The sequence below is a fragment of the Bufo gargarizans genome, chromosome 2 (assembly GCF_014858855.1).
Source record: "Bufo gargarizans isolate SCDJY-AF-19 chromosome 2, ASM1485885v1, whole genome shotgun sequence".
Lineage (NCBI taxonomy): Eukaryota > Metazoa > Chordata > Amphibia > Anura > Bufonidae > Bufo > Bufo gargarizans.
Genome location: NC_058081.1, coordinates 570017405 through 570034242, shown reverse-complemented (window position 1 = coordinate 570034242; position 16838 = coordinate 570017405). Strand labels below are relative to the sequence as shown.

The 16838-nt window shown below is 43.1% G+C and overlaps 1 protein-coding gene across 1 annotated transcript in view; it reads left to right on the top strand.

The window, feature by feature from the left end:
- The window catches only part of PTPRH (protein tyrosine phosphatase receptor type H), a 167981-nt gene that overhangs the window by 132261 nt on the left and 18882 nt on the right, over positions 1–16838 (top strand). The window contains exons 11-17 of the mRNA XM_044281718.1: positions 146–463; positions 8407–8667; positions 8750–8834; positions 9932–9982; positions 11148–11235; positions 12881–12971; positions 16427–16503. Of these exons, the coding sequence (XP_044137653.1) occupies positions 146–463; positions 8407–8667; positions 8750–8834; positions 9932–9982; positions 11148–11235; positions 12881–12971; positions 16427–16503 (971 nt within the window). The remainder of the gene's footprint in view (positions 1–145; positions 464–8406; positions 8668–8749; positions 8835–9931; positions 9983–11147; positions 11236–12880; positions 12972–16426; positions 16504–16838) is intronic.

The following is a 16838-nucleotide window of genomic DNA, read 5'->3' as shown; positions in this document are numbered from 1 at the left end:
AGCTTAGCCTCAATGACTTGAATTTAGTTGCAATACCAGACACAGCCTAAGAACTAGAGTGGTGCTGTTTCTGGACAAAAATCGGCTTCAGATGCGTTGTATGTTTTATCTCTTAGTTTTACATGCAATTTCTTTTTTGTTTTAGAGCCACTTTCTGCAGGAAACGTAACTGTCAGCAGCATAAACAACAACAGCGCCACAATAAAGTGGACTCTCCCGAATGATCGTCAGAGTATTGTGTCAGGAAATCGGGTCACTGTCTATGTAGATGGCAAAAATACATCAGAGAAGTATGTAACAGAAGAAATGTGTGTTTTGGATGGTTTGATCCCTGGAACCATCTACACCTTCAAAGTTGAAAGTTACGCAAAATATCCGATTTCTGGATCCGCCAATCGTATGGCTGAAGCAAAAGGGTTCATTATTTCATACAGCACGCCAAGCACCATCACTAATGAAACAGGTACGTTATGGCAGAGCCGATCGGTATATCTGTAGCTGGCATCACAAGATTCGTTATGTGTCGTAACATGATCTGTTCAGAGGAGCAGTGAAACGTTTCTTCACCTGGGACAAACACCCCGTTTTTTTTTGTTTGAGGGTGATTCTTTCTTTTGCTTTTTTGTCTCCATTTTTGTGGGAGCAAAAAAAATGGCATGGCCAGATGTTACATGCATAAAATTATACAACTCCCTACAAATATTGCATTGTTATGGTGGCATTTTACAACACTTTCCTTGCACATTTTTATCCCCTGGTGTTTTTTGTTTTAAATTGTAAAGCATGCTTTTTATTTCAAACGTTTCTTATGAGACGAAGAAAACAGGAGTAAAACATCTGACAAAAAAATGCCACACTAAGAAAACATTTTTGAAAAACTTATAGATGTCATAGCATTTTTTCAAAAAGACCCCAAAAACCTAGTGTGGCAGCCTCCTAAGCCCTTAATCAAAATACCTGGCCAAAGCAGAGTGACTTGTTGGCGCGCCCTGATGGCATCCAGAGCCTATACACTTGTCACCTCCTCCTGGCCGCACCTCTTTTTATTGTTAACAAGCATTTTTCTCAAAAATATTTTTTTTAAATCAACTTCAAATGAGCTCAGTGATTTATTCTTGCCAAGTAAAGCTCTGCTACATCGTTATATTGTACATAATATAAAGTAGATACCATATGAAGCCTTCACCAAAATAATACAAAGGTCACCGATGCTTTTCAGTTTTATCCTCTAAAAATGACCCCCTTCTGTTCCCACAATATTACTAATCTTACCCCGTCTCTATTAAAATATTGGGGCAGTTGAAACTGTCTAACAGAGGGAGTCTGGGGTGCCCAAAAGAAACCAATCACAGCTCTGGTAAGATGAAAGCTGTGCTGTGATTAGTTGTGATTTTTGACCCAAAATCTTGCTTTGATGTACAGTGGTCCCTCAAGTTACAATATTATTTGGTTCCAGGACGACCATTGTATGTTGAAACCATTGTAACTTGCGGAGTTAGTTCCAAAGCCCCAATATGTCATCAAAGATAAGAGAATATGAAGATATAAGAAAAATAAGCAGATAACTAAGACAGATAAAACAAGTCCTCACATATAACACTCAGGAATAGCTACTAACTGGCAAATAATCCAGCTATTTTACTAGAGAAGTGGCCTTGATTGGTTGGATCTGAGTCTGAGACATTGTATGTTGAAAATATAGAATCACTGTTAAGGGGGAATATTCATCACCAATATTTATGCAAATATTGATAATTAATATTCATGAATAGGAGGAGCCGTCTATTGATGACTCCGCCTATTTATACCTTTATATAACAACAATACAATGCTTTGACTATACTTTGCCTTACACTAATCACTACGCTAGCTGCATGCGCCTTACTAAACTAACTATCGTTAATAACCACACATTACACAGATAGTTATATATAAAACACAGTATTTATTATTATCAACAATACACTACGCACGCAATACACTAACAATACAGTACTAAATACAGCACTAAACTACACTACACGGTTCCCAAATTCCACCCACAAGCTAACTATACAATACACACACACACACGTATTAGCAGCCCACCCCACCTGTCTAATTCTATCCCTAAGATTGGTGGCCCTGCAGGGGTGAATGCAGGCCACAGACATTGGGTAGGGGTCCAGCAATGCAAGGGTTCATACCTTGCAAGTATAGTAGGATTATGGTAAGGGGAACTAAAGGGTAGGGATCCAGCAATGCAAGGGTTGGCTCCTGTTAGGAGTATGGGGAACAGGGATGCTCCTGTTAGGTGGTTAGGGATTCAGCAATGCCAGGGTTAATACCTTACAAGTGATTGCTGAGGTACAGGGCAATGGTAGGAGTGAGATGACAGGGAGAGGGATCATAGGGTGGTGAGTTATGGGCAAGGGTTGTAGGGGGTATGGGTATAGTTATTGCAATGGGATGTGTTGGTGGCAGGGAAGGGGTTGGATATAGGGGGTATGTGAGGGGTAGGTAGGGGCTACACAGGTAGATACTTAATCCTTCCAGAGTTAGTAGGCCTTTTCCAGGTGGTCATCATGGATCTGCTCTCTCCCATGTGTCTCTGATTCTAGTCTTGTTGCAAGAGACCCCTGTTCCTGGTTTCAGTCTCCTATATCATCCTCAGAAACAGCCCCCCTCCCCCCTCCTCAGGGATGTGACATCATAGTGTGACTGTGACGTATGCCTGCCAGTTGGCCCCCTGAGGCTAGCAGCACCACACGCCCAGCCATGTCACAAACATGAGGTGGGACAGAGCATAGTAACTAAGCTGATAAACTCAACAAAAGGCATCAGATCAATTGATCCCTTAGCCTTTGAAGTCACCAGACACCTGGAGACATATCCACCCCCCTGCAGGAACTGGCTGAACGCCGTACCTATGGGGGGAATTTAAGTATATATATATATGTATATAGATACTTGGGGCGCATCTATATACATATATATACTCATTATAAACCTGGGGCATACATGGGCAGTTATAGGCCCATATATATATATATATATATATATATATATATATACCTGGGGGAGAGCCATGGCAGATACACATATATTGATGTTTGGGGCACATCTAACTGCATGTACATATACACAATATAAAAGGGCCAATATACATGCATATATGTAAGGGCATATATACATATATATATAAATCCAACACTTCCCTCAACAATCCCCCTGTTGTCGCAATTCGACAATAATTTTGGGGATATGTTGGGATATATTTGCCCCCTGAACCCCCCTCTTGGTAACAGTTTGGGAAGGACTGAAGTAATATGGCCCTTAAGGTACCTAGTCATCACCCATTGCGCACTACCACCTCCGACCTGCCCTTCAACGTAACCAGGCGTATCCATCCACAGAATACACCGTCTACTTCTCTGGAACTTTCTTGGTCTGTGGTCTGTCAGTGTCAATCTTCAGGTATCAGTCTCTCCCAATGACTCTGGAATGGCTTCACCCTCACAGTCTATAGGTCGATCCACATAGCAACCGTGGACTGGCCTCCTTTCGTTTTCGCTGTCAGTGTCGATCTTTAGGTACCCGCCGCCGTCCCCATCTTAGTCTTTCTTTAGTCAGACTCTGGGATAGCTTCACCCTCACGATCTCCATGTAGTACGGTCAACCGTGGAATGGCTTCCTGTTAGTAACAGCACGACTTTTCTTCCGACACTGCTTCTTCCATCTTGATTGAAGAATCAGTTGTTGGGGAGGTTCTCTCATGGACGGATATGTAGGTCTTTACAAGGCAGGTCAGAATTTTTGGTAAGAAGTGATGTCATGGTACCTAAATTCTAACTGCAGGAAAGAACACCGCACTCACTGACATTCAGTCCAACCCTTACAAACGTCACTGTTCTTGGGGTTAAAGTGGCAAATCTACTCTTCCCCATTCACACAAAAACAGGTTACATCCCTCCCAACACCACCAAATTCCATTAAAAGTGTGTACCCATAGAGACTCATGCAACCTGGCCTATCTCTCTACACCTCCAAAGACACAGGTAGGTCACAGACCCCCGTGTCAATGGGAAACGACTATAAGATGCAAATGTGTACAGCCAAATTATAACTCACGCAGTGCGTTGGGCGAGTTTCCCTGGGCATAGGCTGTTACGCATTTGTACCTAGAGTGTCTATGGGTACACAATCGACCAACATACAAAATCAATATTTGTACATATTGCTATGGGGTTTCAGGATAGCACAAGTTATACGTCCTGAACCCTCATAGGAAATAACGTGTGTCCATAAGGTATTTGGCTACAGAACTATGTTGGAGTTATGTCCTGAGCCTCCTCCTCCGGTTAGTTTGGTAAAGTTCTCTCTGGTTCTGGTGTGTTTGGTCAATAAGTCCCTTGACCCTCCGATACGCAGTCTAATGTATATGATGATGACCAGAACCAGAAGAAGTTTCACTGGGTGAAACAAGAGATCGTAGCTGAATATGCTCTTCCACCCGAACATCTCCAAGTCTTTCTCCAGAGCCTGAGATAAGGATCCCGCTGGATTGTGGCACAGTCCTCCATCTCTAGAACACCTCTGAACAAAGATCCCTTGGTTGCCAAAATCCAGTGGGATCCTCTGGAGCCTCACAAGAGTGTCAGGGGGATAGCTGGTCTCTTCTGTGGCGTCATCTGGGTTTTTCCTCTGTTCCATATAAACACACCTATGGCAGAAGAAAATACCAGGCGCTCCTGGGAGATTTCTTCCCTAACGGTGCAATTAAATGTCAAAATCCCAGCACCAATACCTTTGACCCATGGGTAGAGAAAGGTATTGGGCTGCCCTTTATCTCACAGGACTCCTCGTTATCCTAACACTGGTGTCTGAACACCCTACCTTCAGAGGATGCTACATAAATCAGCATGGTGGAACAGATTCGTAGACAAGGACTACCACCATCAACATCAAGAAGAACGTACAAACAGATAACATAAACACACAACATGGACATACACAGGGAACACACTGTGTAACAAATAGTACAGGGGTGTCAAATGTTGCCTGGCCTAGCTTGGCCATTCTGACCCCTCAGCGCCTGATGCATGTGTCGCTGAGAGGTAACGCCTTTATGGCCAAGCTGACTAGACCCCGCTGCACGATTTGTTACCTGAATCCCATCACTGGACACCTTGCAATTACTTGCAGAAGGGCAATTCCTTGCAATGTGTCCTTTGTTCCCACACCTGAAGCACCTGATTGGGCTTTCTGTCTTGTGTGTTTTGCAGTCTTTCGCTATATGACCCAAGCCACCACACGCAAAACATTTGATGTTTGCCCGGCATGGCGTAGGTCCATCCACACTGCAACCGCGCTCCCTGAATTGTTCCATCCTCAGGGAGGCACTTTTCACAATCTTTCTTTTCCCCAAAGTCAGGGAAAAATCTCTGTTAGTCTGGACAGGCTTGGTCTGGTGATTTGGCCCGTCACAGACTACTCTCCCCCCTTTTTGCCCTGCATATGGCAAAGTTTTGGGAGATTCCGACCCTGACTTTATGGGAAAAGAAAGGGCCGGCACAAAATTGGTGATGACCTGTTGCATGCCAGTCATTATCTGGGAGCTTACAGCAACCTGAGCCTTCAATTTGGCTACCGTCACATTAGTAGAGGCAGTCTGCTCCTTGAAGGCCTTGACCTCAGTAAAAGACTGAGTCAACTTAGCCTCAATTTCCTCCTTCTGCCACTGCAGCTCTACTAACTGTGACTCTAACCTAGCCACTTGCGCATCTCGGTCAACAGTAGACTGCACATTCTCCGCCAGCTGTGTCTGTAATGCCAAAACCTGGCCCGAATTACTGGCACAGCACTGGCAGTGAACGGCCGGAGGAATTGTCTCCGTTGACTGAGACACCAGCACCACTTCCTTTTGGCTTACAGATGCTAGCCTCAAACGTATGAACCAGTTTGGCTAGCATCTGAAGCTGTTTGATGGCCTTATTAAACAACGTCCACTTGTTAACACAAAGCTTGTCATAACTACAAGCCTGTGCTAACAAATCGGACCACAGCATTTCTGCTGACTTGTATGTGGTGGGGAGGATGGGGTTAAATGTGCTGTGTCTGCTCAAGTGTTGCAGTGTGGGGAAGTCCATACTCACTGTTTGATGAGCGTCCATTTTCTCCTTGGTGTCGTACCTCTTCGTCCTACGTAGCTGCTTGGAAGAAGTCCTTTTTCTCCTGGATCGCTTCTTCCCGACCAGCCGGACTTGTACGCCGCTCCAACGAAGATGGATCTCCTCCAGTGACGTGTCCTCTTCTCCCTTGCAACACTTGAGCGATGCAGTGACCATGTAAAGCAAATAGCAAAATATTACTCACAGATAGATTATAGATTCTCTGCTAAAGATTTTGATCTGCGTTTGGTGCTGAATGGAAGAGTCACGTTACCTGTCTGAATTATCAGGTCCTAGACGCTCAGACTGCTGACCGCGTCTCTCTTGCCTGATAATTCACAGTATAACCGACCTCTAGCCTCAAAACCAAACACAGATTTCAAAATCTAAGCAGTGGGCCTGACTCGGAGGACTCTGGGGGTTTGAGGAAGGCATCCTTTGTTGCCATTTGCCACCTTGAACCCTGGAACAGTGAAGTTCTTAAGGGAAGGGCTGGATGTGTAGTGTGGCGGAGGTGTTCTCCGCAGTTAGAATTTAGGTACTATGACATCACCGCTTAAAAGTCTGACCTGCCTTGTAAAGACCTATTAATCTGTCCACGGGAGAACCGCACCCATCCTTCCATCAAGATGGAACAAGACATGCTTAAGGAGAGTTGGCGCAGAATGGAGACTGAGACTGCGAGGGTGGACCCACTCCAGATTCCTTGGGCGTGGACGACACCTGAAGATCGGCAGTAATGCCGAGAGACGGTGAGGGTATGGTCATTCTAAACTTATCAGGAGTGACCGACACCAGAAGAGTGAGAGAAAGACCAGTCGAAGACTGCGAGGGTCAAGCCACTCCGGAAGTCCAGAAAGAGATGAAAGTAGGAGGGGCTGACACCATAACAATCAAGGCAGAAGAGAGTTCCTGGGAGAAGAAGACAATGGTGTATCCTGTGGATGGAGGAGTTGGTTATGGTGAAGGGCAGGTCGGAGGAAGTCGTTGGGTTAGATGATGTCTAGGTACCTAAGAGACAGGGTGCACTCCGGTTTTCCTGGACCATCACCGAGGACGGGTTGGGGGGGGGCAAAGATGCCTCCACCCTTCCCCCAAGATATTGTTGTATTTCCGACAACAGGGGGATTGTTGAGGAAGCGTGGCAGGTATGCATAAATATATATGCATGCCTACTGGGGCATGCATATATATTAGTTGTGCATAAATGGTCCCCTCAGAGGGCGATGTGCGCAGATGTGCCCAGCACCTGTGCCCATCCGCCTCTGATATTTCCCAGGGGCTCATATAAGTCCGGCAGGCCCTGCACTTAGCAGAGTAGAGCCGGCCGCCCATCCTGAAGAATCATCCCCAGGACGACGAGCATCCCCTGGATAACGAGCGGAAGGACTGAGTATCCCCCCCCCCCCCCACTATCCCACCAATGAATCCTATACCTCCTCTCCATTAACCCCCACTATCCCACCAACGAATCCTATACCTCCTCTATCCGACCAACGACCTCCTCTCCATTTAACCCCCACTATACCTCCTCTCCATTAACCCCCACTATCCCACCAACGATCTCCTCTCCATTTAACCCCCACTATAATCCTATACCTCCATTAACCCCCACTATCCCACCAACGAACCCCCACTATCCATACCTCCATTAACCCCCACTATAACCCTTACCTCTATTAACCCTATCCATTAACCCCTTCCCTGCCAGGCATACCCCAGCTTGGTATTATCCCTTTCCCAATAACCCCTATTACCCCCCCCCCCCTTTTAGGGATAGTATATTGTTAGAAGGGGTGGGCGGTCAGAAGTAAGTGTGTGTGTATGTGTGTCATGTATAGCTTGTGGGTGGAATTTGGGGATTGAATAGTATAGCTAGTATTGTATTTGTAGTGCTGTGTATTTACTGTATATTGTGTGCGTCAGGTGTTAATAAATACCGTAATATTTGTACCTTTTGGGTAGCATGTACTTGTTAGCAGTAGTGAGTTAGTTAGGCGCACGCAGATAGTAAATGTTAGTGACCGTGTGTTGTGTTAAGCAATAGAAAGCGTATATTAAGGTTATAAATAGGCGTGACTATCTATAGACGGCCTACGCTTATTTATGAATATTAATTACCGATATTTGCATAAATATTGGTGATTAATATTCCCCCTTAACAATCACAATGGTATCACTGTATATTATTTGCTTATATGATATGAGGAACATAGTCGAGTCACAGTTTACAAATTAAACTTTTCCCATTTTTCAGTCCCTGACCCAGTCACTGACTTCAAGTGCTCTAAATCGGAAGCATACCAGATAACAGTTTATTTTGTTTGTCCGGATGGGAATTATTCTGCATTTAAGGTGTTGGTGGACAATGGCGCCATGAAAAAAGTTGACAACTGCTCATATGATGTCATAATACCCAATCTTCAACCTGCCGCCAGTTACAAAATTAGGGTGATGACTGTGGCAACAAGTACCACTGCTGTCACCAGTGAAATAATCTGCTCGACCGACAACACAGGTAAACCACCAGCTGCCACCTACACCATCCTTATCAGGGTCGCCTGGATGGTGTTTTTGACCAAATCTTTATTTTTTGGCAGGAGTTATTGTCGGCTCAATATTTGGCATCTTACTATTCTTCCTCCTCATTGCACTTATAGTTTACTTTGTTAAGAAGAGGAGAAGGTAAGATATTGTTTTACGTCTTATTTTAATTATTTCCATTACAGATTTCACAGTTGGGGGTATTATGTAATGAAGTATCATGTATGGGGTATTATTATACAACATTGGGATGTCCATTAAAGAGACCCTTAAGGGCCATTTATCGGGATCAGTGTTTTCTATGCCCGTCTTGCTATCCCTTGCCCTGGTGGGATGATGCTTAATTTATGAGGAGGCATGAGGTCGCAGTTTGTGACTTTTTTATACCAGTTTCAGGCATAGGGGTGCATAGGAAATGAACCTTCCTTGAGTCCATTACTGTAGTACTATCTGCCGTCCTGACAATGCTGGAGAATAATTTCTCAGAACGTTGTATTGTTCTGTCCATCTGTTATTACTTCTGGAAACATATAAATAAATTGGGTTTCAACAAGGTATGTTAATCTGATAGTATGAAGGATAGGCTATCAATATTAATCCCTTCCAACACATTATACACTGCTTGTTTCCAGAGGGTCACGACCACCCTGCAATCCATTAGTGGTGGTCGTGCTTGCACACTACAGGAAAAAGCGCTAAACCTATGCGCATCGTGCTGTCCCGGTCACTAGATATGCCAGCGCTTTTTTCTATAGTGTGCAAGCACGACTACCACTGCTGGATTGCATGGTGGTCATAACCCCTAGATACGAGCAGGGTATAATGGAAAAATTACAGCAATGGAGGCAATATGGACAATGACAATACATTAGTAAGTGCCTGGTATTAACTTTCTCTACATGATAAATGTCATTTGCTGAAGTGAAACAACCCCTTTAAGGACTGCTATAAAACCATCTGTGCATGCATTTGGAGGGTGGTGATGATGTTCGTAAATTTGGATGGGTCCTTTCATGAAGTGTTTTTGATAAAAAAAAAAAAAAGACAATGCAGTAAAACCTCCTTTTGGTCTTTCTTTGGTATTTTGGAGAGTTTTCACTGAATATTAAATAATTAGAAAAAACATCTAATGGAGAACTGTGATTGTATTGGTAATATAGTTTTTCATCTTTTTGTAGAAGCCGTTTTTTCTTAAAATGTTGTACAAAACTCTAACACTTTTTCTTTTTTTTTCTTAGTCAAAAGGAGACCGGTGAAAACATGACTACTGCTACTTTTAATACAAGAAGGTATCTAGAGTTTCACAGTTTGTGTTGCTTATGTTTGATTATTTTTAAACCTGGGGCATACGGAGGGCTGAAAATGTCTTCTTTTTTTAGTTGGTTTGCACCATAAAACCTTCTCTTATAGCACAGCTCAGTACTTCAAACCCCTACCTATCTTTATAGAAGCTCTATGTAGGTTCACACTACAGGTGGAGGAACTTAGCAGATCGCTACATAGTTTTGTGGAACACCATTCATTATAACTTGTATCTTATTCATTTTAATCCCTGCTTTTTCTATGTTGAGGAGTCCAGGGGGGCAGTCCTACTCAGTGATTGAGGGCTTTCCCTGTGTGTCTGAAGAGATAGCTTTTAATCACTGATAGGACCGCCCACTGGACTCTTAAAGGGTCTGAGTTATCTGATAACTTTGAATATGTCATAGAGACTTACCAAATGTTTTGATCAGTGGGGGGCATAGAGCTGTGACCCCCATTGAATGCAAAACCTAAGATAGAGAAGTCCTTGGACATATTGCTCTCTCTCCTCTCTGTAGGACTCAGTAGGACTCCATCTCTTGTGGTGAGGAGAGAGAACATCCTACAGATGTAGCAGGGGTAACACTCACACTCTTAACTCAAATTCCTTAACTCATAGCGTTATCTTGAAACAAAAGCCACTGAAAAGCAATTGCTTAACGAATTTAGTTGCATTTAGTTTAAATAATATATCTCATAAAGCATGTGTGTTAACCCTGCTACATCCGTATGTGCATGCTATAACTCCATGACCCTTTACACATAGAAAGAGCAATAAACAAAATGAGTAAATTACAAGTTTTACTGAATCTTTTCCCATAAAACTATATATCCATCTGCTCAGCTCCTGCTGCTCTAGATCAGACACCATAGTCAACGTGACAGGTTCTCCTTGAGGGCTGCCAAAACAAGCCCCATGAAGTATCTTTCACACATTCCTTCAAGGAAATAGAAAATACTTCCTTAGTTTAATATCTAATAATGTCAGAGATAGTTGCATGCTCGTATTTCAATGTGATTTTTAGCATTGCCCATTTATAAGACTGCAGATGTAACAGAAAATCCAACCATAATCGCAATGTGATCAGCAGAAGTAACCTCTGAGCATCCTTATCATTGATGATTTATCGTTTTGTCTTGGGTTGCGTTTAGAGTTCACACTATTCCAAAAGACAAGTTCAAGCTGCATTATGAAACTAACCATGCAGACAGTGATTTTGGATTTGCAGAAGAGTATCAGGTATAGTTTATGTATGGTAGATCTAGCATTTCTCTTTCCTGCCTTGTTTGGAATAGTATGACTGTAGCGATGGAAAGTGGTCTATTGTAACATTACTACTGGCCAGCCCGCGGCCTGACACATTAGCTTTAAATTATGCCAGGAAGTAACATAAATTATAGTGGATTTAAATTTCTTTATTGCTTAAAGGAGTTGTGAAAGAATGTTCCTAAGAAAGAATGAATTTCTTTTTTTATTAAAAAGGTTGTGAAAGAATTATCCTAAGGATAGTTTATCAATATCTGATTAGTGGGGGTCCCAGCACTCCTGTGGGTCAGTTGTTTGAAGTGCTGTGGCAGTCTGGTGAACATTGCGGCCACTTCCTAGGCCAGTGACATCACATTAATCTGTCACGTGCCCTCAATGTAGCTCAGTCCTATTCAGGAGAATGAGACCAGCTGCAAAATGATGCACATCTGTTATACAATGTATAGCACTGTGCTTGGTATGCTGTGAGGAGGCCACGGGCTGTGGCCTCCACAAACAACTGATCGGCAGGGGCGTTGGTTGTCAGACCCCTACTGTTCAGATATTAATTAACATAGTAACATAGTTTACAAGGCTAAAAAAAGACATTTGTCCATCCAGTTCGGCCTGTTATCCTGGAAGTTGATCCAGAGGAAGGCAAAAAAAAAACTGTGAGGTAGAAGCCAATTTTCCTCAGTTTAGGAAAAAAAAAAATCCTTCCCGACTCCAATCAGGCAATCAGAATAACTCCCTGGATCAACAACCCCTCTCTAGTAGCTATAGCCTGTAATATTATTACACTCCAGAAATACATCCAGGCCCCTCTTGAATTCCTTTATTGTACTCACCATCACCACCTCCTCAGGCAGAGAGTTCCATAGTCTCACTGCTCTTACCGTAAAGAATCCTCTTCTATGTTTGTGTACAAACCTTCTTTCCTCCAGACGCAGAATATGTCCCCTCGTCACATTCTGAGGATAGGTAATCACTATTCTACTCCTGGAAAACCCCTTTTAAATGAAACTCCAATTTTTGTATAATAAATTTATACAGCATATTGGACTTACAATTGACATGGAGTTATCTGTCATTGAATGTGATTCCTACTAAACATTTCACACTGCTATATAATGTGCATTCTGAGCATTTATTTTTCACAACCTCCCACGTTAGCTTGTCTCCAGTATATTTGCATGCTGCTTCCTGTGGGTTCTAACACCTAGACATACTGTAAGGTGCTACATAGCCACTTGCATAACCCCTATGCTATACTCCCCTGCAGGTATTTGCATCTAGATATATTCTTAGGAGACCACCAGAAATTTCACCATCAGGGGTTATCGCAAGTTTCAGAATAATTATATTGCTAGCCTATTTATAACTGTTTATGTTGTCGTAAAAGGACTATGAATCAGTAGCAGGCCATAGTTACATAATGGCCCTGTATGTCAAGCAGCCCGTATCCACCTTAACGACGAAATAACCTTGAGAGGATGTCCACAATGAGAACCTCCCTCTCAACAGATTAGATGTTGACCAACTATGGCCCTCTTTGTCCACCATTGCTCTGTCTGTAGGCTCCCTAAGGTGATGTAATATGCTTTGATTTCTGTCTAACTTCTTATTTTTGTACCACTAGGAGCTAAGCTCGGTTGGAACCACGCAGTCAAAAAGAGTAGCTGAGCTGCCGGAAAACAGAGCTAAGAACCGTTTTATCAATGTTCTACCATGTAAGTAAATATAAAGTATACCAATATGTATACCATCTTAGTGATCAGCAAGCAGTACATACTGCATAGAAAGAAACAAGTAGTTAATTGAAGGGTTACAGTAACTGCCATAACTAGTTCTGAGCAGACCTTCAGCACAGCTGAATGCAGCATGGCGCAGGGGCAATCGTGAGTGTGTGGCCAGTTGGGAGTAGTAGTGGTACCCATGGTTCCGACGCTCCATAGGCTTGTGCTGTCCTGTGGAAGGGTGCACCAGTTTTTCCTTTCTGGTTCAGGAGCTGTCCTGTTTGACGACGGTCGAGGTGCCCTTGGTTTTGAAGGTTTTGTGGTGCAAGGCAGGGTCTCAGGAAGCAATGATGAGGCAGTAGTGCAGCAGAACACTTCTTTAATGAAGATTCAGATCATGGCAGTTCTTTAGCATGCAATGGACTGGCAGATGTTCAGAAATGTACTTTCCACAGATGTACAGGTTTCATGGCTGCACAGGTAGTTAATAATGCGAAGTGTCTCCTTTAAAGGGGTTGTCCGGGAATTAAGAAAATGAAAATACTTAAATATTACTTTATTATAAATGTATTGCCAATTACTTTTCATTAGTTATAATGATTCATTTTGTCTGGGGAGCAATGATTAGGAGAAATAATGTCTGCTGTCCTATTAGTACAGACAATACCTGTCCTAATCCCACAGCAGGACAGGATACAGCTACAGAGCTGCCTTATCCTCTTTTCTGCTGTACTTGTCAGGGATTATGATCCTGAATACCTGAATCAGATCTTCAGCTGAATCTCTGTAGAAATTGAGTTAATGAGGAGACTTGAAATACAGAGAGGCGGATTAGGGTGGGGATAATGAGCAGCAGCACTTGTATGCAGTCTCCATTACCACAGCAGCACATTGCCACAGCCTGTCCTGTCCATCCCCTCTTGAGTTCATGTCTCCTCATGAACTCAATTCCTACAGAGATTAAGCTAAAGATCAGCTGTATTCAGGATCACAATCCCTGACAAGTAGGAGAGGAGGATGAGGTATCTCTTTACCTCAGTGTTGTGAAGTAACTTGTCCTCCTGTGTGATTAGTACAGGTTTTGTGTGTACTAATAGGACGACAGCCATTGTATTTCTCCTAATAATTGCTCTCTGGACGAAAAGTGCCATTATAACCAAGGAAAACCAAGGTAATATATTTATAATAAACTAATATTTAAGTATTTTTATTTTCTTAATTTCCAGTGAACCCCTTTAAAGTTGTCTTCCTTACTTGTGACTTCTACACATAAGCATCAAGGCATGGGGTATAAATGTTACTTTAGATGATGAAATGCAACCACAAGGTGGTTCCCCCTAACAGCAGGCAAACTTTTTAGCTCCTTTTTGGACAGGTTGCGTACTTACAGTACACATCCACAAAATCTACTGTGGGATAGGGATAGTCCCAAACAGGTTATCAATCTGCTTAAATGTGCATTCAGGCACTGGAAGCAAACTGGCGCTGTAAAGCCAATAAGTCCTTTTAGATAGGTTATCTCTACTAAGCTTTGTCTACACCTCCATGTTACATCTGGCTTACTCTCTGGCCCAGCTCTGGATGGATCTAGGTCCAATCTGGCTTATTAGTTAGCATACTACTGAGCCTAAACTCAGAATGACTCACTAATCCCGTACACACTCTTACTGGCTCTGGAATGTTTATCTGTCTCTATATATAGAGGTTCACACCACGCCTCATCTAATGGTGGCTGAATAAGTAGTCCCCAAACAGAAGAATTGGGTACATATTAAAATAAACACATTTTCAACTCTTCCTCTTCCACTTTGCAGTGTACTGCTACTCTGGAGCAGGATACTTCATGAAGACCTCAAGCCTCTCTAAAAGTTCCACTAGTTGGGTGGACCACAGTTACTGACAGCTGGTGCTGTGGGTCTCTGAAAGGCTACTCTCTGCCACATATGCAACTCACTGGGCTGCACCAGTCACTAATAATTTGCAAAGACCACTGTCTCTGAGGGTTCATGTGCCCGCTAAGCCACTACCTTTCATGGAAACCAAACTACCTGTGTGTAGAATGCACCTTGCATGTGGTTTACACAGTCCCAGTCCAAGTACTTAGTAGGAAAGGACACTACTCAATATGACTTGTCTGGCTTGCACAATACAGGAAAACACTTTAGACTTCAATTGTAACTGTGGAGGAGGAATGACTCGCTTAAACTTCCCCAATAAACACTTAGCCTACTACTCTCCCTCCTGGTCTCACAAGTCCACTCACTCTATTAGACTTGGATGGACAGGCCTTAGGACTCAGTGTAGCCAAACGTTCACCATCTGCTGTAGACCACAACTCTGCAGTGGCGCACACCTAGCACACACTGTCTCAGTAGTTACTTCCATAGACTCTCTCTGACTTATTTCATGGCAACTGCATCTCTGCACAGCTGTATTCTCACATCAGCAGTACTTGACTCTTGCCTTACCCTTAGACTCTGCATCCAGACCATCAGCCAATGTCATGGCAACTGGGCACAGGCTTGCTGCTGTGACTCGCTCTCAGCAGGTCATTCAGGCACAACACATGGTTGCTGCTATATTCTACTCTCGTCTCTAGTGCCAAAATATGCCCTTTAACACCTCTCCTGTCTCCTCCTCCAGAGAATCTTGGCACAACTCTGAATGCCAAAACGCTTCAGTGTTGGACTCTGCACATCTTACTGAAAAAGTTGTTTTCTTGGTGCCCAGTGGCACTGGCATGGTGTGACAACCCTGTAAAAGGTTCTCTGAGACCAGAAACTGCTGTTCAGTTTTCTAAGCAGGGTGCAAATGTTAACAATAAAGTCTCACCTGTCACCAGCACTCTAGATCCAGTGCTAAGCTCTTTTCTCCATTTCTGGTCCTGAGGCCTTTGATTGACTGCCAGTAGTGACATGTATGTACAGTAGATGTAGACATCTGGTACAGCAGGGACCAGAAACAGCAGAGAAAGGGCGCTTGGTACTGGAGTCAGAACACTTGTAACAATTTTTTTTTTAACTCTTGCACCCTGCCTGGCTATCTGAAAAAAGGTTCCCAGTTTCAGAAAACCCTTTAACAGAAAAGGTCAGAACCGTTCCACATACAAGTGTGGAGCAAGAGCAGGGGCACCAAATACAACAATAACCTGAAGGGGAACATACACACTCTAACACTGTGATACCTAACCTGCGGCACTCCAGTTGTGGTAAAACTATGACTCCCAAGATGTAACTTGCTTGGCTGTTCTGTGAAATGAATGGACCATGCTGGGAGTCATAGTTTCACCACCAATGGAGTGCTGGGGGTGAGCCATCACTGCTGTAACAGAAAGGATAGGGGGAATGAGTTTGAAACCCTTACCATTTCGTTACACTTTACATTTGGTTCCTAAGAGTTGTGTATTACAATCTTAATTTATAATTGTATCATTTGCATTTTATTTCAAGACGACCATTCAAGAGTTAAATTGTCTATTATGAATGGAATATCCACTTCTGATTACATCAATGCCAACTACATGCCAGTGAGTACCAGCTTTAGATTTGTTCTACTCTAACAACCTCCATTGCCATGTATTTGTATGTGTTTGGGATAATACACTACGTGCAGAATTATTAGGCAAATGAGTATTTTGACCACATCATCCTCTTTATGCATGTTGTCTTACTCCAAGCTGTATAGGCTCGAAAGCCTACTACCAATTAAGCATATTAGGTGATGTGCATCTCTGTAATGAGAAGGGGTGTGGTCTAATGACATCAACACCCTACATCAGGTGTGCATAATTATTAGGCAACTTCCTTTCCTTTGGCAAAATGGGTCAAAAGAAGGACTTGACAGGCTCAGAAAAGTCAAAAA